This window comes from Salmo salar, chromosome ssa03 (genome assembly GCF_905237065.1).
Source record: "Salmo salar chromosome ssa03, Ssal_v3.1, whole genome shotgun sequence".
Taxonomy (NCBI): Eukaryota; Metazoa; Chordata; class Actinopteri; order Salmoniformes; family Salmonidae; genus Salmo; species Salmo salar.
The window spans coordinates 33,077,496-33,098,905 of NC_059444.1; the positions used below are offsets into that span (position 1 = coordinate 33,077,496).

The following is a 21,410-nucleotide window of genomic DNA, read 5'->3' on the forward strand; positions in this document are numbered from 1 at the left end:
GTTCTCCTTAAATATTCTCAGATGATTCCAGGTTCACAAAAGACCCACCATCTCCTAAACATCTACAGATATAGAGACAATCACAAGACCTTGAAAACTCTTGCAATAACTGCAGTATTACTGCAGGGTATATGTCATTGTTCTTTAATTGTGTATTAGCTCACCTAGTGTGAAATAGCTGTAACACTCTGGTACTATGTCATCTACTTGAAATCCAGGATCAGTCAGCTTTTAGGACAATATTAAATCTTCCATCACTGACCCATGACAACATCCATCCTTATATCACCATCCCAGTGTCACAATCTTGATGTATGAAGTGGACCATAAACAAATGACTGCACATTGTCACGGTTGGTCAGATGGCAATGCTACTCATGCCATTTGATGGTCACTGTGCAGTTGGGCTGTTGAGACAAATATCATGGTCCAATCCGACAACAGGCCTTAACATTAACTTCCCCTTAGCCTTATTGTTGGTTAGAGTCTGGAGGCTGTGGTGCTCAGATATCTTTTCAATTCAATCATTGAAGTTCAGTCATGGAAGTTCAATGGCAGCCTAAAACAAAGATTATTATTATTTCCTCCAACGGACATAAGGAAGAAATTATCTAGCTCATACAATATGTCTCATGTTCAGTTTATTATATAGTGGTCATAGAAATGTGGAGGCCCTATCTCTTCCTTCCATCTTGAGCAGTGTGTTGGTTTAAAACTGTGAGCTGATTAATATTGCTACAGTAATATATTATAATATCAGGATCATAGGAGCCCCATTTGGAAACAGTTCAAAGAGATATATTGTGTCCAAACTCACATCCGGCATCTGAGGCCAGCAGAGGTTGAGATTTTGCACAGCCTACCGTGGTCCCCTCCCTTTAAGAAACTTTGCAGGCACACTTTAGATTAACCATAAACTCAAACCTTAAATTGCCATGTAAAAACGACCCTGGGTTGAGAGAGAAAACTAGAAAAGCAGACATAGGATATCCGAGGAATTGGGTGAGCCTATACAAATTGTACATCATAACCCTCTGGTAACAATACATCTATTGGGCTTTGTTTTCGTGTCCTTTTGTGCCAGGTAGCCTAGTGGTTAGCGCGTCGGACCAGTAGCCGAAAGGTTGCAAGATCGAATCCCCGAGCTGACAAGGTAAAAATATGTCGTTCTGCCCCTGAACAAGGCAGTTAACCCACTATTCATAGGCCGTCATTGAAAATAAGAATTTGTTCTTAACTGACTTGCCTAGTTAAATAAAGGTGCAAAAAAATTATATAACATTTCAAAGAGTCATTTGAGAGAGTAAATTATAGTTTTGTCATATGATGATGCATGTTGCATGATGACATCCACTGTTTTGCCTAGTTTGAATAGCTCTAGCTCACTGTAACGTTGTGTACAGTATGTCCCACTGGGCACACACTGGTTGAATCAACGTTGTTTTCACGTCATTTTTATGAAATTACGTTGAACCAACGTGGAATAGACGTCCGTGCCCAGTGGGGTGTGTCATTGCCTCCCCGCGACAACTCTGTTCCCTCCATTAGCACCTAAGCACGAGAAGCATGAGACTCAAAAAACATTCACTCTCGACCCACAACAGATTTGAAGTCTCTTCAACAGCTCTGGCAGATTTTAAGTCGATAATTAATTAGGCAACTTTTAGTTAATTGTTTTAACAGTAGGCTATAAATGTATTCTATTTCATTTAAATATTGTCATCTTATCTGTTTACCTTTCCGTGATAGGCTACCTAATCATTGTCGTGATGATTGAGATGACTTCAATGTGACAGCAGCAGCAAAAATGCAAAAACAGGTGTCGCTAATTAGCTTAATTTCTTGACTCGATTCAAATGTCGCGCTTGATAACTTCGTTGACATGTGGATCAGTTATTCAAGACCCTACCTGAGATAACATCTGGGGGAAATCTATTATAGCCTAAAGTTTTTCAAACCAACCCATATCTTGGATATGCTTTTTTTGCGCACCTGTAAATACAGTAACAACCACAGTAGCCTAAATGTAGCCTAAAATAAATAGTTTTTTTTTTTACAGGTATGCCTACACCTGTAAAAAATAATTGATAGCTTTTTTTAAATTCTCTTTGTTCCTTTCTTAGGATTGAAATTGATGGACATTTACCAACTCGGATATGAAATGAATTACTTATACATCAAAATAAGTTGAACTTTTCTCTGTATTTATGAGTTGAGACTTGCTGGCATAAATTACACACACACACACACACACACACACACACACACACACACACACACACACACACACACACACACACACACACACACACACACACACAGTCTTGTACAACTAATCTTGTGGGGACACACAATTCAGTCTCATTCAAAATCATATTTTCCCTAACCCCTAAGCCTAACCCTAACCCTAACCTTAACCCAAAAACCTTAACCCTAACCCTAAACCTAATTCTAACCCTAACACTATTTCTAACGCTAACCCTAAACCCCCTAGAAATAGCATTTGACCTTGTAGGGACCAACAAAATGTCCCCAGTTGGTCCAATTTTTTTTGTTTGTTTACTATTCTTGTGGGGACTTCTGGTCCCCACCAGTATAGTTAAACACCTCCACACAACACGCACACGCGCGCTCGCGCACACACACACACACACACAGACAGTGTTCACTCTCTCTGGTCTGGTCTCGTCCTCTCTTACAGTGATTGATGTTGAAGTTCATTACGACGTGTAGAATATGACCGTTCTAATGGGGATCCATCACTCCACCTTGAGACAACATGGCCCCCTAAAGAGAGATAAATGACTGCTGCTTCCAGTCACAAAACCCTGTTCTCTCCCTTTATTCTCTCTTGACTGCTTAATAAGAACCTTCATTCTAATGTAGCTATCATCGACGCCTATACGGAGAACTGCTGTACTTTGCATATAGGTGAAGCTGCATATCATTTCATATTCATCCCTTTAGTATCAATCGTCCACTTATTTAGCCAATATTCTTTCAAGACCTACAATATACAGTGTCATTACATTGCAAACTAACCCAGACCTAGTGTGCAAAAATGTATTCAGATTAATGCTGGCTAGATATTACAGGTGTGCAATACAGAATTGTAATTTACTTACAAGCTTACTATTCGAAATCAATAACATCTGATTATTAAAGCCTATAAAGTGGCATTGCAATCGAGTTGTTATTTTGAATAAGTAACGTTATGTCTTATAATTTAGACTATTTTTGCAATTAGTCCTATGGTATTATGATCAATTATCAATTATAGTATTATTAGGTGTTGTTGTATTTGTTTATTGTTATAGTTCATGTTTTAGTACGCTATTAAAATACACTGTCATGTAATAGCCTAGTGATATTATACTTCATGAATGAGAGGCAAATATATTCTATAGACAGAGAGATCACTGATCATTTTCTGAGAGCAGACAGAGGCTATACACAGCACAAATCACCATCTCTAAAACTATTGCTTAACCAGCAAAAATAATGCATTTACATATATACATTTAATATAAATGGATTTATTAAGTCAATATACTTTACAGTATTTCTTTGTTTGGTTATTTATTTTCCTTCACATCTTTTTTTTTCCACAAACAGCTGGCGAATACAGTTCCTACAGTGGCCTACCAAAATGAAAACGTTGTAAGGTACATGCAACATGTGATAAACAAAACGGTACCAAATACGAGAAGTTTCAAATAGCTTCACCGAATGAGTAAAGCACATGCAGATAATAAACAGAACATTTATAGGCCCTAGCTAGATATAAATATTTTAGAAAAGAATTTTTACAATCTCATTTCATAGTGCATGTCTGTGTCACCCGACACATATAATATTTACAAATTAACAAAACAATAAATAAAATATGAGATCGGCCTAATTTGACAAATGAATTAATCTGCGGAGAGAAAACATATTGTCCTTAGTTGTCCAGTTGATAGGACATGTCTCTTGATGTAAAGTAATCTCGCTGACCACAAAATGTCATCCAGTTTTTGTGCTTCATGCATTTAACAACCCATAACTTTATTTTGTCAAAATTAGTTTAGGCCAGTATAGTTCATCATGGCCTTGTTTGCTCTATCTGTTGGTGCTGACTCCTCACCGCAAACCTGTTGACGTGCACTGGGATTGGGACCACAATTTTGGGGTTTCTCACAGGCTCTCCAGACCTGTTATTGACGTTGCCAGCTTTGATTCTTTTCCATTTGGCCCTACGATTCTGGAACCAAATCTTGACCTGCACCTCGCTCAATTTAAGTGCGTGTGCTATTTGAGAGCGTTCGGTAAGCGAAAGGTACTTTTTACAATGAAATTCCTTCTCAAGTTCAAGTAGCTGCTCGCTTGTAAAAGCTGTTCGTCTCCTCCTGCTCTTTCCCACTGAGCTTCCCGGTGGTAGAGCTTCCTGCGACCCGGGTTTTAGTTTACTCTTTTGGGATAACGCACCACAGTTGTTCCCATCGGAGACGCTTTCGTTTTCGCTGTCAACGGCAGAGCTGTCCTCTCTGTCACTGCAAGCTGTGTCCGCTGATTTGAGGTCCAACTTCTCATCGTCTGAGCTGTACAATTTAGTCTCACCTAAAACGTGCAAAAGAAGAAAGAAAACATACATTAGAATCAATTAGTTTGATCCTAAACACGTTTACCCCACAAATGTAGGACAAATTAATGCAAGTAAACATTATAAATACAGAGACACTGTCTTGGCCACATATGCCTCTAAAATGAAAATGGAATAGGCCTGTTTGGAGTTTTATTTCTGCTATATTTTCGTCAAAGGAAATTAGTAGGCCTATTACCATTCATAACAACCCTATGAATTAACCTGATATTACATAGCCTACCTATAGGTTAAGTTAGGATTGTTAGTGATTAAGAAATAGATTAGAAAGCAGTGTTTCACTAACTTGAGTTAGGCTAATCTATTCGAGTTATTGCACATTTCAAAATGGTTGTTTGTTATGAAACTATGCGTTTGTGGAGATTTCGTAAACCTCTGGGAATTAGATTAGATCCAACTTCTAATTTGGATGCCGCTTGCGCGTTTTACCCAATAGGTCTCAACTTGCCAACCTAATATGGAAGCGTATGGACAGAACAGGGACACAGGCAGTGAGCTTACCTGGTATAGTTTGAAAAGTTTCCGAGAAGTTGAGTAAATCCGACCCCTTGTCCCTTCCATGGAGATCATCTGAGTGTGGGCTCTCCTGTCTCCTCGTTCCAGGGTCGGCACTTAACCGAGGTCCGGGGAGCTCTTGGGGAGGATAGAAACTATCCGGCGGATCGGAGAAACTTGGCAGTGTTGTGGTGAGAGCCACCATGGACGGCATCCCCTGTCCCAAACTCGCACAGAATGTGTTGGTAAGACGTCCAGCGAAAGATGCCAACGGCGCCAAAGGAGGTATGCCAGATGGTAAATGTGAATGAGATAAAGACTGAGGAATCATTAAGGGTCTGTATGGCATAAACATCGGGTAGCCCGTGTAGAGCAGGTGTCCCGGGCGAGGTTGCGGAGTTCCTATCAAGGAGTCAATCGAAAACGCCGTCCCTTGGCCGCCCGGTCTTTGCATTGCGAAGAAAATTGTGACTATCTTTATCGAAAACTCAGGCGCTCCTTCTTTCCCTCAACAAATAGCCAAACCTTAGATTCGACGGTCGAGTGAAGTTAAATGTCCCTTCGCTTTGATATTATCCGGTGGACTAACCAGCTTCTCCGTAACGTCCTCAAGCTTATTGCGACCTGTCGCTTTCTTGTTTTGTGCCCACTCCCTATACCTCTATTTGTCACACACTGAGACATAAACACACACGCTCTACCCCTCTCCCTCTCCCTCTCCCTCTCCCCCTCCCTTCACATCTCTCTCTCTCTCTCTCTCTCTCTCTCTCTCTCTCTCTCTCTCTCTCTTTCACACACACACGCACGCACACACAGAGAGAGGGAGAGCTAGAGAGGAATGAAAGGGGGTGTTACCCTGGGGACTCATCCATCTTCCTCAAATTACGCTTCATTTCCTTATTCAGCTTCTGACTTTTTGGTTGCCTTGAGAGGCGATAGTTTCCCAGTGGATACCGAATAGACGGGTCGCCCCCCTCCCCAGCCCTCCACCACCTTTGCCCGGTCCACATTGACTGGAAGCGGTGTGAGAGACTGCCTCAGCCCTTCCCCTTCTATAATCGTTGACCACACCAACCCAATCAGCTATTATTAATTTTGATTGATGATAAGTAATTACTTTGGATTCAAGGTACGACATAAAACAACGGTGCTTTTGTTGAAATGTTGGGACGGATGGCATCGGAGTGGGGAGGGAGGAGAGGCAGATGTTTTTCCTCTCTTGAGAGAGAAAAGCTTTTCTATTCTCCCGGGGTAAAACAATGCGGTTGGCCGTAGAAAAGTGCGGTAACAATTATTCCCCGGAGAGAGATATTCTGTGCAAAATTAGATTCGGATTAAATACATTCATGTAAGGTCAACGGCAATTTTTGAACGAGGCTGCGCAGTTTTGAAAAGTGGCATTTGGAGACATTTAAACTTTATTCGATTCAAAATACAATATGCTATTAAAGTGTTGGAGGCTATGGCTGTACCATTAAAATAGTGGTCTATGTAAACCATTTAGCATGTTTAAAATAGGCCTAAATTGAGAATGCATCCTAAACGAATTGCCAATAAAATATAGAATAGTTAGGCTACAATTACGCGTCGTTAATGCGCGCTTTCAGGGTTTTGGCCACTCATTTTCTATATGCTTATAAGTCTCTATTAAAATCAAAATGTGTAATGAGGAAAAATCACTTTTCTCTTTTCTTTTAAGTGTTGATTTAATCGGAGATAATTTTACCGTTTAAATGTCAATCCGTGATGATGATTAGCCCCTATTGAGTCCCGGGGACGCGCTTGGCACTCCAACTGGCCGTCTGATTGCACGAAGACATAAACATATCACCAACCGACTCTGATTAGCAATGGAGGGCCAAGGGATGCTAATTATTCTTATAATTGCAAATGACTCATTCAGCAGCACCTACCTTTGATCTATTGAAACCAGATAGCTTTCCTCTCCCTCGCTCCTCTCTCCCTTTCTTTTTTGTTTTTTAGAGTGGACTCACTTCTGATTGTATAGTCTACAATCAGAATCTCCCCATACCCTATTGAACAGATATAACACATTTCTCTCAGATATGTGATACTTTCTGCATTTATATCCATTGTATTTATTATTGGTTTATTTTATGAGTCAGGAATCTGAAGTTTATTTGATCAGCTACATTTATTATCAGGCTATTATAATAGTAATAATATTCTTATAGCCTAGTTGCTAGTATATGTCAATAACAACTGGGTGATGGACTTTCCTTGGAGCTTTAACATGAACCTATATTAGTGTCGTGTTTATTCAAGTTCTAACGCATTGCTAATATATCATTTATTTCAAAATTGTATTATTTTTCGTTGCAAGTTTACATTCTTTTGATGTGGGCTTGTAGGTCCTCGTGGGCTAAGCACATTGAAAAGCGTAGCTAGCTGAAGTGCCTCAATGTGGCAGGTCCATTACCCAAGTCAGCGTCTCGTCTCCGTGTCACCACCCTCTGTCACGCAGGCCATTCTCCCCAAGCCGGGTGGTTGGTATTTAAAAGGACGCTACTTCTTTCGATCCCATACAATCACACAACTGGACCTCACCACATAATTATCAACTGGAAAACGCCTAAAACACCTAAGTGGTTTTACAACGACATTTCTGTGATTTAATTCAATCACAAAATAATGTAAAACTGCTAAGCTTACATTGCATTACATTAAATTCATGTTATTTTATTCTTTTTTTTGTTGTTATCCATTCAATTGTTGTCGATCCCACTATTTGCTAGATTAAAAAACATCGATCGACCTTGTTGGTAATTTTGAGCACAAAAACTTAGTGCTTATTCAAGAGTCATGATTTATGTCCATCACTAACGTGTTGTGATGAAACTTTTTGTAATATAAGATAACCACAGTCTTTACATAACAGTCTCTCAGATGTATTCTCATGAACTCTTAATGAATGAATTATAAATGCATTTAATAATTTCCAAAATTACTAGTCTAATGCCAGTGAAATAAAATAGGCTTCTAATAATTTAGCCTAATTAAAATATCCTGTCAAATATTCGGACAAATATTCGGACATAAAGGAAATTAGTTAAAAGCAATAAACATGCATCACATACATTTGTTCATTTAGGACTTATTTAATTTAAAAAGTAGCAGTAATTGTCTACCAAATACTTACTATATATCCATAAAATCATATTGACATTGATCATACATTTTTGATATTTTTTTGGTTGTCATTTAGCAGACGCTCTTATCCAGAGTGATTTACAGTTAGTGCATTCATTTTAAGATAGCTAGGTGGGACAATCTCCATTACATGACAAGGTGCTTAGCCAAACAATAGTTTTCTATTTTTCTCTGAAGTCAGATTAATTTGGGAAAAAATCTCAAGATCAAAATATGTTAACGATGTCCTTGTACTCCTTCAACGTAAGATGACTTTACGTATATACATTTCAGTGCCATTGATAGCACTATAAATTAAAAAGGTTACACGTGACGTTTCTTTAACAAATAAAAAATAAAAAAAACACAAGGAAGCCAGCCATCCAATAAAGTAAGTCTCATTTGTCGTTTGAAGACCACAGCACCCCCTTGTGGTGACTCAGATTAACAAGGTTCTGCTGTAACGCAAAATACATTTTAATTGTCAACGAAAATAGTGATAAAATGAATACAGTCAATTGTAAAGACACAAATTATGTCGAAAACGTGTTTTGTCATATGCTGTTGTCGATAACGGTATCCATTTACTGAACACTACTCATACTGCAATCTGGAGGATAATGGATCCAGGAGCGGTACTACTTACTGTAGTACCACCATCTGTAGGTCTATGAAGATGATCCTCCTTCTGTGTCACTCTGCAAAAACTAATATTGTCACAGACAGACTGAATTCCTAGTGTTTGTCCTGAGTGTACATACAACACAGAGCTCTATAGTGCTGGGCATTCTAACCATATCATACCATGTATCACCATATATTTAGTGTTTAGGGCTTATATACATCCTGACTCTATCTCTGACTCAGTGGACATAGTCTCTGAACTCCAGCAGCAGGAAGTTTTTGATGAAGGTGGGCAGGTCTAGCTGTGGCACCACCTTGTGCACGCGCCCGTCTAGGTAGTTCCTGAACTTCCATCGAGCCAGGTGCTGTAGGGAGCGAGGGGTCTGCTGCAGGGAGAAGACGGATTCATAGAACCCCTTGTGTTCCTGGAGGGAGAGATACACAAAACACTCAGACCGTTGGAGTCAGATTATATCAGCATAGAATACCGTAGAATCACTATGATTCGAGAAACTTACCTTAAACATCTCAGGTGAAACAGCCTCCACCCAGTCATCTGTGACCTTGAGGCGGTCGTACGCATTCAGAAGAACCTCAATGGTGCGTGGGGAGACACAGCAATACTTTAGCACCTGAAAATACATCATTGTATCATGAATACCACGTTGCTTAAAACTAGAAACCAGATGGGCTCCGTTTGCACAAGAAGTTCAATTCTGATATTTTTTTCCCACTAATTGGCCATTAGACCAATCAGATAAGCTTTGAAAAAGATCTGATGTGAAAACATCTGATCTGATTGGTAAGAGGACCAATTAGTGGACAAAAGATCAGAATTGGGCTGCCTTTGTAAACACAGCCATGGTTATGGATACTTGGTCATGTTAAGGAAATAAACGATAGTCTATCATTTTTCTAGCCTATTTTCTATCCTAAAACCTTACCCTTCCAGGTGCAAATTAAATATTCCCAATTGTATAATTGCAAAGGGAACAATTGCCTGCATACGTTTTTATATTTTGTAACCAATTCTCATTTTTGTGATCTCCTAAGAAACAAAAATGAAAAATGTTGGATTTAGGAGGTTGTGACTTATGACTCATCAATAGAATATAAGAAATAAACTAAAGTAATTAAACACTTGGTGAGATGAACAGATTGGTCTACCCTCTGGGGGTTTACTGGAAATTATGCAATTAGTGCTAATTAATCTCCTATTAACATTCCCTAATTAGGAGTCAGGCATTTTGTTCCAGAGCACGTGGTGGGTTCAGTGAATAGTAGCAGACCTGGGTTCAAATACTCTTTGCAATATTTCAAATACTTTTAAGCGGTTGCTTTAGCCTGCCTTGAGTGCCAGGTGGGCAAGGTTTGCACCGGACTTTTGAATTGGTTCCATCGTTTCAACAGGCAAGCAACAATCAAGTATTTCAAATTATATCTAATATTATTTGAACCCAGGTCTGGTTCATTGAATAGAGGTAGTTTCCGTTTCTCACAGTGAGAACATTATTTCATGTTGAGGAGAGAAAGAAAGAATCCAGTGAACTGTTTTAGTGTTCATACTTCATCTGTTCTTTCTCAACTGTACATCCTGTGACAGTTATACCATTGGCTGTCTACGTCAACGACAATTGAATGCTGATGATTTAATTTAATTACACTTTTATGAAACATGAACCAATCTGTTTAACCGCAGGTGATTTCTGCATAAATGTACGGTATACACACTCACGAACACTTGAATGACTGATTGAATGCACAGCGAGATTACACAATACAAAACATGTTCAAGATGTACTGCCAGGTTCTTCACATCTTTTTTTGTTTTACTCCTACTCCTAACATAAAAACGCTATTCCTTCCCTAGTGCCTGTGCTCTTCAATAAATAATATGAATATCATTAATAAGAAAAGATTACAAGGCCCTAAGCAGTTGCTTTTTCCGCTTACAGTAGTGGCCGCTTCTGGCTCTTACCTCGGGCAGTGCTCCAGGCCACACCCTGATGGAGCCGTGGTTGAGCAGAGAGCGGACTACCCTCTCTGGCTTGTGCTCCGCCTTGTAGGCCACCACCTTCAGAGGACCACAACGGAAATAAGTTGGAAACCAGTTTTCCTGATTTATCCTCAATCATGTTAAATGCAGTGTATCTACATGTGTGGCTGAATTGTGTTTTTTTATATGTCAACTAACACCTTGAGGACGTTTTGCATGGGGGCGTTTCCACTGTAACACATGGTGTTGACGCAGGCTCCGTGGGCCAGAAGACGATCCACTACGTCCGGGTTGACGTTCTTACAGGCCATGTGGAGCGGGGACTGTTTGTCCTGGTCCTCTGTGTTGACGTCAGCTCCCGTCGCCAGCAGCAGCTCACACACCTGGAGGACAGGACACACAGAAGGGCTATACACACTACAGAGCCAAACCAAGGCGAGCCAAACCAAGCTGTACTGAATATTACTAACCCCAAATGACAACATTAAACAAATAACACAATGATGAATTAACTCACACCTTGGTGTAGCGTTCCAGATCGTCCTTCTCCTGTGGTTGTGAGCAAGCGGCGTTGAGTGGCGTGAGACCATCGTCATTCCGCTTCTCCAGGGCGGCGCCGTAGTGCAGGTACAGCTCCGTGTGACCCGGGAGCCCGTTCTGTGCCGCCACATGTAACGGCGTGTTATCCTCGTTGAGGCTCCGCCCATTGATTGCAGCGCCAAACTGGAGCAGGTGTTTGGCGCACCTGTACATCCAATTACAGAGAAGGGCCGTTGGGAAATAGAATTGAAAATGAATGTAGTAATATTAATTTTGATCCCTATTACCTTAACCCAGCTACATGTCCACATCCTGGTTCAACCTTTACCCTGGCCATTACCCTAACCCTAGCTTCATGTCCACATCCCGGTTCAACCTTTACCCTGGCCATTACTCTAACCCTAGCTTCATGTCCACATCCTGGTTCAACCTTTACCCTGGCCATTACCCTAACCCTAGCTTCATGTCCAAATCCCGGTTCAACCTGTACCCTGGCCATTACCCTAACCCTAGCTTCATGTCCACATCCCGGTTCAACCTTTACCCTGGCCATTACCCTAACCCTAGCTTCATGTCCAAATCCCGGTTCAACCTTTACCCTGGCCATTACCCTAACCCTAGCTTCATGTCCACATCCCGGTTCAACCTTCACCCTGGCCATTACCCTAACCCTAGCTTCATGTCCAAATCCCGGTTCAACCTGTACCCTGGCCATTACCCTAACCCTAGCTTCATGTCCACATCCCGGTTCAACCTTTACCCTGGCCATTACCCTAACCCTAGCTTCATGTCCAAATCCCGGTTCAACCTTTACCCTGGCCATTACCCTAACCCTAGCTTCATGTCCACATCCTGGTTCAACCTTCACCCTGGCCATTACCCTAACCCTAGCTTCATGTCCACATCCCGGTTCAACCTTTACCCTGGCCATTACCCTAACCCTAGCTTCATGTCCAAATCCCGGTTCAACCTTTACCCTGGCCATTACTCTAACCCTAGCTTCATGTCCACATCCTGGTTCAACCTTTACCCTGGCCATTACTCTAACCCTAGCTTCATGTCCACATCCTGGTTCAACCTTTACCCTGGCCATTACCCTAACCCTAGCTTCATGTCCAAATCCCGGTTCAACCTTTACCCTGGCCATTACCCTAACCCTAGCTTCATGTCCACATCCTGGTTCAACCTTTACCCTGGCCATTACTCTAACCCTAGCTTCATGTCCACATCCTGGTTCAACCTTTACCCTGGCCATTACTCTAACCCTAGCTTCATGTCCACTCCGGTCAAACCCTAGCCCAAGCCTCAACCACAACCCCAATCCTAAACCTATTTTCATGTCCATATGCCGGATTCAACCCTAACCATAGCCTGAACCACATCCATAACCCTAGCTTCATATTCACATCCCGGTTAAACCCTAACCCTTAACCACAATTCTAACCCTAACCCAGCCATGTCTTAGAGCAATAAAATTGGTTGGTACAGTACTTACACTAGGGACTCAGGACTGGTGCACATGTGCAAGGGCATGAGCCCATCTTCACTGATAGCGTTGGAGTTGGCACCATGGGACAGCAGCAATTTTACACACTGGGGCTGGCCATTCTGGCAGGCCTCATGGAGGGCAGTGGTGCCCCCAGGGGCCAGGTCTACACTGGCCCCGCGCTGCAGCAGGTGCCTCAAGCAGTCAACAAACCCCCGGCCTGCTGTAATGTGGAGTGGGGTTGTCAGCTGCTGCTCATAGGTCAGAGACCACAGTCCTGGAGAAGAAGAATAGCGTCGTGTCCTTAAGGCATGCAACTAAAAAAACGTTTTAAAACGTCTCGCAATGGAAAAGGAAAACAAGCATTTGTTATTGGACAAGTCCAGGCAGTCCCTCGCTGTTTTGTTCCTTTCGGTGGCTAATGAACCCCCTGTGAACAGGTTATTTCAAATAAAGGCATTGACCTACTCAGGGTTCTATAGTGGTGCCTGAAGTTCTTCCACTCCTCAATGTTGCTAGTGTCATAGATGGCATCGATGAGGTCTTCACACTCAGGTTCGTCCATGATGCTAATAAGGGTCAAGTCATCCCCCACCAAAAGACAGTTCCAGAATTGAAGAACATAACCTGTGGCCTGGGCCGTAGCGATCACATCATTGCGGTAGCGCTTTGGAGGCATTTATGCAATGCAGGTTGAGTCCGCGCTCAAGTGGTAATAAGAGTAACAGCTGACTGGTCCGATTTTGTTTGTTTTTTCTTTGTAGCGGTAACGGCGGTTTCTCTCTCCTGAGGTAAATGTTGTGCTGTTCTGAAGCTTGTTTGTCCACAGGGGGCTATTTCGGGGAGGCACGACGGCAATGGTGTTATGTGATATTTTGTATGGCCCATAAAACCCTGCAGCCACTGCCGGGTGGCGCAGCAGCCAAATTACTTCTGTGTCACATGTAACAAGCTCACTCGTGCTCAATCACTTTCATGCTACCTAACCCCTTAGACTGGACAATGGAACTGCTTACAGACAAGAACACACAGTTGCTATGTTTGTGACTGACCACCTAGCCACAAGAGAATACCATTGAACAGGTGTGTGGATGGAAAATCAAGCACATGACTAATACGTTGGCTTCCTGCTGGAATGTTTCTGAAGTAAGTGGTGGACTGTATCTATAAATAATGTATATAAATAATAATTTGATACTGCCATGGTTGCTAATGATTGCAGGATTACAAGCTGTAAAACAGGGCAAGGGATTTATCCAAAGGTATGATGGTTGGCTTATGGGCTTTTTTAAAGTGTCTATCAGGAAAATACACTGCTCAAAAAAATAAAGGGAACACTTAAACAACACAATGTAACTCCAAGTCAATCACACTTCTGTGAAATCAAACTGTCCACTTAGGAAGCAACACTGATTGACAATACATTTCACATGCTGTTGTGCAAATGGAATAGACAACAGGTGGAAATTATAGGCAATTAGCAAGACACCCCCAATAAAGGAGTGGTTCTGCAGGTGGGGACCACAGACCACTTCTCAGTTCCTATGCTTCCTGGCTGATGTTTTGGTCACTTTTGAATGCTGGCGGTGCTTTCACACTAGTGGTAGCATGAGACGGAGTCTACAACCCACACAAGTGGCTCAGGTAGTGCAGCTCATCCAGGATGGCACATCAATGCGAGCTGTGGCAAGAAGGTTTGCTGTGTCTGTCAGTGTAGTGTCCAGAGCATGGAGGCGCTACCAGGAGACAGGCCAGTACATCAGGAGACGTGGAGGAGGCCGTAGGAGGGCAACAACCCAGCAGCAGGACCGCTACCTCCGCCTTTGTGCAAGGAGGAGCAGGAGAAGCACTGCCAGAGCCCTGCAAAATGACCTCCAGCAGGCCACAAATGTGCATGTGTCTGCTCAAACGGTCAGAAACAGACTCCATGAGGGTGGTATGAGGGCCCGACGTCCACAGGTGGGGGTTGTGCTTACAGCCCAACACCGTGCAGGATGTTTGGCATTTGCCAGAGAACACCAAGATTGGCAAATTCGCCACTGGTGCCCTGTGCTCTTCACAGATGAAAGCAGGTTCACACTGAGCACGTGACAGACATGACAGAGTCTGGAGATGCCGTGGAGAACGTTCTGCTGCCTGCAACATCCTCCAGCATGACCGGTTTGGCAGTGGGTCAGTCATGGTGTGGGGTGGCATTTCTTTGGGGGGCCGCACAGCCCTCCATGTGCTCGCCAGAGGTAGCCCGACTGCCATTAGGTACCGAGATGAGATCCTCAGACCCCTTGTGAGACCATATGCTGGTGCGGTTGGCCCTGGGTTCCTCCTAATGCAAGACAATGCTAGACCTCATGTGGCTGGACTATGTCAGCAGTTCCTGCAAGAGGAAGGCATTGATGCTATGGACTGGCCCGCCCGTTCCCCAGACCTGAATCCAATTGAGCACATCTGGGACATCATGTCTCGCTCCATCCACCAACGCCACGTTGCACCACAGACTGTCCAGGAGTTGGCGGATGCTTTAGTCCAGGTTTGGGAGGAGATCCCTCAGGAGACCATCCGCCACCTCATCAGGAGCATGCCCAGGTGTTGTAGGGAGGTCATACAGGCACGTGGAGGCCACACACACTACTGAGCCTCATTTTGACTTGTTTTAAGGACATTACATCAAAGTTGGATCAGCCTGTAGTGTGGTTTTCCACTTTAATTTTGAGTGTGACTCCAAATCCAGACCTCCATGGGTTGATAAATTGGATTTCCATTGATTCTTTTTGTGTGATTTTGTTGTCAGCACATTCAACTATGTAAAGAAAAAAGTATTTAATAAGATTATTTATTTCATTCAGATCTAGGATGTGTTGTTTAAGTGTTCCCTTTATTTTTTTGAGCAGTATATATACCATTTGGCATTGGTACAATGTTCAGACTACAATGTAATTATCTAATTAAGCATATTAAACAAATTCACTCCATTCTGAAATTGGTCCTTTCTTTTTACGCACAAAATGATTTTGTATTAATTTCAATAGAGACAAAGAAAACACCTCATCAACAATCACTGTTTCAAGTCTAGAGCTTAGAGACAAAGTAATTATCATCATGATGCCAGTTCCATTACCACTGATTATATACATTAATCTCTGCAATTACCTCAGACATATGTCATAATAATGACATATAAGTCATCTGTCACTGTGTGTGACATATAACTACAATCGTTAAAGGTAACAATTTTTTAAAAACATATTCTAATACAGTGGTTTCCAAACTGTGGGTTGAGGTTGCCAATTCAGCCGCGCAGACTACCACGTAGACTACCGACCGCATCCGTTGCCACGCCACCTGTCACGCCCACCGCTTAAGCCCCTTTTTGATCCAGAGAAATGTGTTACAAATCATTCCAGAATTATACAGTCCATTTCTTAAAAACTGGTCACAAGAAGCCATACTCAAATCTAATGTTTTGAGGAAGACGGTGTTATTCATTTGTGTTTAACTTATTCTTCGGTCTGTGAATGTTTTTTCATCGCTTAGCCTTATGGTGGGTCTCGACTCAAAAGACACCTCAATTGGTGGGTCACAAAGCAAAACATTTTGGGAACCCCTTGTTCTAATAAGACCATGTTACTTACCTTCCCCCCTGGCCACCCAGCGCATGTCCCCTCCCTGGGGCTCGATGATGAGGTTCGACGTGACGCCCCTGGGGAAGAAGCGCTGCACAGCGTCCGTATCCCCAGTATAGATTGCGTTCTGGATGACCAGGTCATGGCACACAGCTGGGGGTCTAACATAGGTGCAGGACCTCATAGGTGCAGGGCCTACCCTGTCCCTGGCCTCTTTCTTCAGCATGTAGCCGTTGAGCTGGTGGCTGGCTAGCTGCTTCTTGTACTTGTCTCTCTCCAGCATGTCCTCGTCCAGCTGGAGGGAGCGCAGGGCCATGGGGGTGAAGACGAAACTGCCTCCTCCCGACATGTTGAAATATTGGCTGACTGGCTGGCTTCTCACTCAGGATAAGAGAACCACAGTGTGTGAGGGTAGTCAAAGATCTGGTTGAAATTGTTCTTTCTATGTGTCTCTCTCGGTCTGTCTCTGTCCCCCTCTCTATGTTTCTGTCTCTTTTTCTGACTTGACTCTTTCAGAATTTCTATGTCTCTCTCTTTGTCTCTGTGTGTCTGTCTCGTGCCTACTCTCTGCCTCCCAGCCATTCAGTGGCGTTGTTTTGATATCTAATATGAGAGCCTCCCTGCAGCATGAGCCGAAGGGCTATTTTTACCATCACTCACATGGCAACTTTGCCTCCCCTGGTAATCTATAGTCAAAGTGTCAAGCCTGTTGCCCCTGTATTTCGACGTGTCATAAGACTGTCTCCAAACAAACCAGAAATTGCCTCAGTGTGTTATTGGAAACATCCATGATTTCAGCCACAATATCACATATGATTTTAGAGAAAGTAAAATTGTCTGGTTCTCCTTTTGCAGGGAAAAATGCTCTGTGATTTGACAGTGGCTGGGATAATACCACATACCACAATAACATATAGGGTGAGTGTAACTCACATGAAGGTCAAGTATCTTCCTTCTCATTGGGTCTGGTGAAATCAACCCCGTAGAAACAAGCAGGGTCATCTGCTTCATTGTAGAGTAAACTATCCACTGCACTGACAAACAGATCATTTTAATCATTTGCTATATATTCTAATGACATAAGTGATATGTATTTGCAACTGACATGCAACAGACATACCGTACCAGTCAAAAGTTTGGGCACAGCTACTCATTCAAGGTTTTTTCTTAATTTTTTACTATTTTCTACATTGTAGAATAATAGTGAAGACATCAAAACTACGAAATAACACATATGGAATCATGTAGTAACCAAAAAAGTGTTTAACAAATCAAAATATATTTTATATTTGAGATTCTTCAAAATAGCCAGCCTTTGCCTTGATGACAGCTTTGCACACTCTTGGCATTCTCTCAACCAGCTTCATGAAGTAGTCACCTGGAATGCATTTCAATTAACAGTTGTGCCTTGTTAAAGTTAATTTGGGGAATTTCTTTCCTTCTTAATGCGTTTCAGCCAATCAGTTGTGTTGTGACAAGCTAGGGGTGGTATACAGAAGATAGCCCTATTTGGTAAAAGACCAAGTCCATATTATGTAAAGAACAGTTCAAATAAGCAAAGACAAATGACAGTCTATCACTACATTAAGTCATGAAGGTCAGTCAATCTGGAAAATGTCAAGAACTTTGAAAGTTTCTTCAAGTGCAGTCGCAAAAACCATCAAGCGCTATGATGAATCTGGCTCTCATGAGGACCACCATAGGAAAGGAAGACCCAGAGTTACCTCTGCTGCAGAGAATAAGTTCATTACAGTTAACTAGACCTCAGATTGCAGCCCAAATAAAGGCTTAACAGAGTTCAAGTAACAGACACATCCCAACATCAACTGTTCAGAGGAGACTGCTTGAATCAGGCCTCCACTACTAAAGGACACCAAAAAGAAGAAGAGACCAATAAACAAGAGCAATGGACATTCGACCGGTGGAAATCTGTCCTTTGGTCTGATGAGTCCAAATGGGAGATTTTTGGTTCCAACCGCCGTGTCTTTGTGAGATGCAGAGTAGGTGAACAGATGATCTCTGCATGTGTGGTTCCCACCGCGAAGCATGGAGAAGGAGGTGTGATGGTTTCATGGTGATTTGTTGGTGACACTGTCAGTGATTTATTTAAAATTCAAGGCACACTTAACCAGCATGGCTACCACAGCATTCGGCAATGATATTAAATGACAGACAGGACACTGTGTATTTTCTGATGGTGTTAAGTCAGGTTTCCTTGATATTATGAAAGGAGTCCCACAGGGGTCGATTTTGGGTCCAGTACTTTTTACTGTCTATATAAACAATATTGGTTTCTCTGAAAACAATTGTAACCTTCACTTGTATGTGGGCGATACTGTTGTGTATTCTGTTGCCCCTTCTGTTGTCCAGGCTCTATCTGATCTACATTCTGTCTTCATTGTTTAACAGAAAACCTTTAATGACCTTAAACTAGTATTGAATGTCAGTAAAACTAAGTATACACTGAGTGTACAAAACATTAAGAACACCTTCCTAATACTGAGTCCCCCCTCCCCATTCTTGATACACACAGGAAACTGTTGAGCGTTGAAAACCCAGCAGCGTTGCAGTTCTTGACACAAACCGGTGCACCTGGCACCTACTACCATACTATGTCCAAAGGCACTTAAATCTTTTGTCTTGCCCATTCACCCTCTGAATGACACACAATGTCTCAATTTTCTCAAGGCTTAAAAATCCTTATTTTACTCTGTCTCCTCCCTTTCATCTACACTGATTTAACAAGTGACATCAATAAGGGATAAAAATCCAATCACATTTTATTGGTGACATACACAAATTTAGCAGATTATATTGTGGGTGTAGCAAAATTATTGTATTCCTAGCTCCAAGAGTGCAGTAATATCTAACAATACGCACAAACATAAAAAATAAATATAGAAATATTAGGATGAGCAATGTTGGAATCCATAGTTTAAATAAATAAATATATATACAGTGCCTTCAGAAAGTATTCAGACCCCTTGACTTTTTCCACATTTTGTTACGTTATAGCCTTAATCTAAATTGGATTAAATTAAAACATTTCCTCTGCAATCTACACGCAATACCCCGAAATGACAAAGCTAAAACAGTTTTTTAGCATTTTTTAGAAATGTATTTAAATAAAAAAACAGAAAAACATTATTTACATAAGTATTCAGACCCTTTGCTATGAGACTCGAAATTGAGCTCAGGTGCATCATGTTTCCATTGATCATCCTTGAGATGTTTCTACAACTTGATTGGAGTCCACCTGTGGTAAATTCAAATGATTGGACATGATTTGGAAAGACACACACCTGTCTATATAAGGTCCCACAGGAATTGTCCGTAGACCTCCGAGACAGGATTGTTTCCAGGTACAGATCTGGGGAAGGGTAGCAAAAAAGGTCTGCAGCATTGAAGGTCCCCAAGAAGACAGTGGCCTCCATCATTCTTAAATAGAAGAAGTTTGGAACCAACAAGACTCTTCCTGGAGCTGGCCGCCAGGCCAAACTGAGAAATCAGGGGAGAAGTGCCTAGGTCAGGGAGGGGACCAAGAACCCAATGATCACTCTGACAGAGCTCCGAGTTCCTCTGTGGAGATGGGAGAACCTTCTAGAAGGACAATCATCTCTGCAGCACTCCATCAATCAGGCCTTTATGGTAGAGCGACCAGACGGAAGCTATTCCTCAGTAAAAGGCACATGACAGCCCGCTAGGCAACCTAAAGACCCTCAGACCATGAGAAACAAGGTTCTCTGGTCTGATGAAACCAAAATTGAACTCTTTAGCCTGAATGCCAAGAGACACGTCTGGAGGAAACCGGCACCATCCCTTTGGTGAAGCATGGTGGTGGGGATGTTTTTCAGCGGCAAGGACTGGGAGACAATTCAGGATCGAGGCAAAGATGAACGGAGCAAAGTACAAAGAGATCCTAGATGAAAACCTGTTCCAGAGTGCTCAGGACCTCAGACTGGGGCGAAGGTTCACCTTTCAAAGGGACAACGACCCTAAGCACACAGCCAAGACAACGCAGGAGTGGCTTCGGGACAAGTCTCTGAATGTCCTTGAGTTGCCCAGCCCGGACTTCAACCTGATCGAACATCTCTGGAGAGCCCTGAAAATAGCTGTACAGCGACACTCCTCATCCAACCTGACAGAGCTTGAGAGGATCTGCAGAGAAAAATGGGAGAAACTCCCCAAATACAGGTCTGCCAAGCTTGTAGCGTCATACCCAAGAAGACTCGAGGCTGTAATCGCTGCCAAAGGTGCTTCAATAAAGTACTGAGTAAAGGGTCTGAATACTGTTTTCGGTTTGTTATTATGGGGTATTGTGTGTAGATTGATGAGACATTTTAAAAAAAAATGTTTTGAATAGGGCTGTAACCTAACATAATGTGGAAAAAGTCAGTGTCTGAATTCTTTTTGAAGGAATACTCAAACTCCCGAGTGGCACAGCGGTCTAAGGCAATGCATCTCCGAGCTGGAGGCGTCACTACAAACCCTGGTTCAATTCAAGGCTGTATCACAACTGGCTGTGATTGGGAGTCCCATAGGGCGGCACACAATTGGTTGGCCCAGCATCGTTAGGGTTTGGCCACCGTAGGCTCTCCTTGTAAAAAATAATTTGTTCTTAACTGACTTGCCTCGTTAAATAAAGGTTTATACAGTTGAAGTCGGAAGTTTACATAGACTTAGGTTGGAGTCATTACAACTTGTTTTCTTGTTAACAAACTATTGTTTTGGCAAGTCAGTTAGGACATCTACTTAGTGCATGACACAAGTAATTTTTCCAACAATTGCTTACAGACAGATTATTTTACTTATAATTCACTGTATCACAATTCCAGTGGGTCAGAAGTTTACATACAC

At 42.2% G+C, this 21,410-nt stretch overlaps 2 protein-coding genes across 3 annotated transcripts; both read right to left on the reverse strand.

Moving 5' to 3' along the window:
• Positions 1 to 3,516: 3,516 nt before the first annotated feature.
• On the reverse strand, positions 3,517 to 5,826 carry LOC106599827 (homeobox protein GBX-1). The gene is made up of 2 exons (XM_014191167.2): positions 5,144 to 5,826; positions 3,517 to 4,599 (listed from the first exon to the last, which is right to left on the reverse strand). The coding sequence occupies exons 1-2, from the start codon at positions 5,589 to 5,591 to the stop codon at positions 4,085 to 4,087; spliced, it is 963 nt and encodes a 320-aa protein (XP_014046642.1). The 5' UTR covers positions 5,592 to 5,826; the 3' UTR covers positions 3,517 to 4,084.
• Positions 5,827 to 8,240: 2,414 nt separating this feature from the next.
• Positions 8,241 to 17,101, reverse strand: asb10 (ankyrin repeat and SOCS box containing 10). Of its 2 annotated transcripts, none has more exons than XM_014191168.2 (7): positions 16,563 to 17,101; positions 12,943 to 13,210; positions 11,427 to 11,652; positions 11,108 to 11,290; positions 10,890 to 10,985; positions 9,430 to 9,543; positions 8,241 to 9,336 (listed from the first exon to the last, which is right to left on the reverse strand). In XM_014191168.2, the coding sequence occupies exons 1-7, from the start codon at positions 16,900 to 16,902 to the stop codon at positions 9,151 to 9,153; spliced, it is 1,413 nt and encodes a 470-aa protein (XP_014046643.1). In that variant the 5' UTR covers positions 16,903 to 17,101; the 3' UTR covers positions 8,241 to 9,150. The 2 variants fall into 2 exon arrangements, with proteins under 2 accessions (XP_014046643.1, XP_014046646.1); XM_014191171.2 differs by lacking the exon at positions 16,563 to 17,101 and adding an exon at positions 13,402 to 14,037.
• Positions 17,102 to 21,410: the final 4,309 nt, after the last annotated feature.

Bases quoted from the DNA above. Each gene is read 5' to 3' on its own strand.
- LOC106599827 (XM_014191167.2), bottom strand. From the start codon at position 5,591: ATGCAAAGACCGGGCGGCCAAGGGACGGCGTTTTCGATTGACTCCTTG. The intron at 4,600-5,143 runs GTAAGCTCACTG...TGCACGTTTTAG, and splicing joins AACTTTTCAAACTATACCAG to GTGAGACTAAATTGTACAGC.
- asb10 (XM_014191168.2), bottom strand. From the start codon at position 16,902: ATGTCGGGAGGAGGCAGTTTCGTCTTCACCCCCATGGCCCTGCGCTCC. The intron at 11,291-11,426 runs GTGTGAGTTAAT...CCTGTCCTCCAG, and splicing joins ATCTGGAACGCTACACCAAG to GTGTGTGAGCTGCTGCTGGC. The intron at 9,544-10,889 runs GTAAGAGCCAGA...ATGTATTTTCAG, and splicing joins GGCCTGGAGCACTGCCCGAG to GTGCTAAAGTATTGCTGTGT.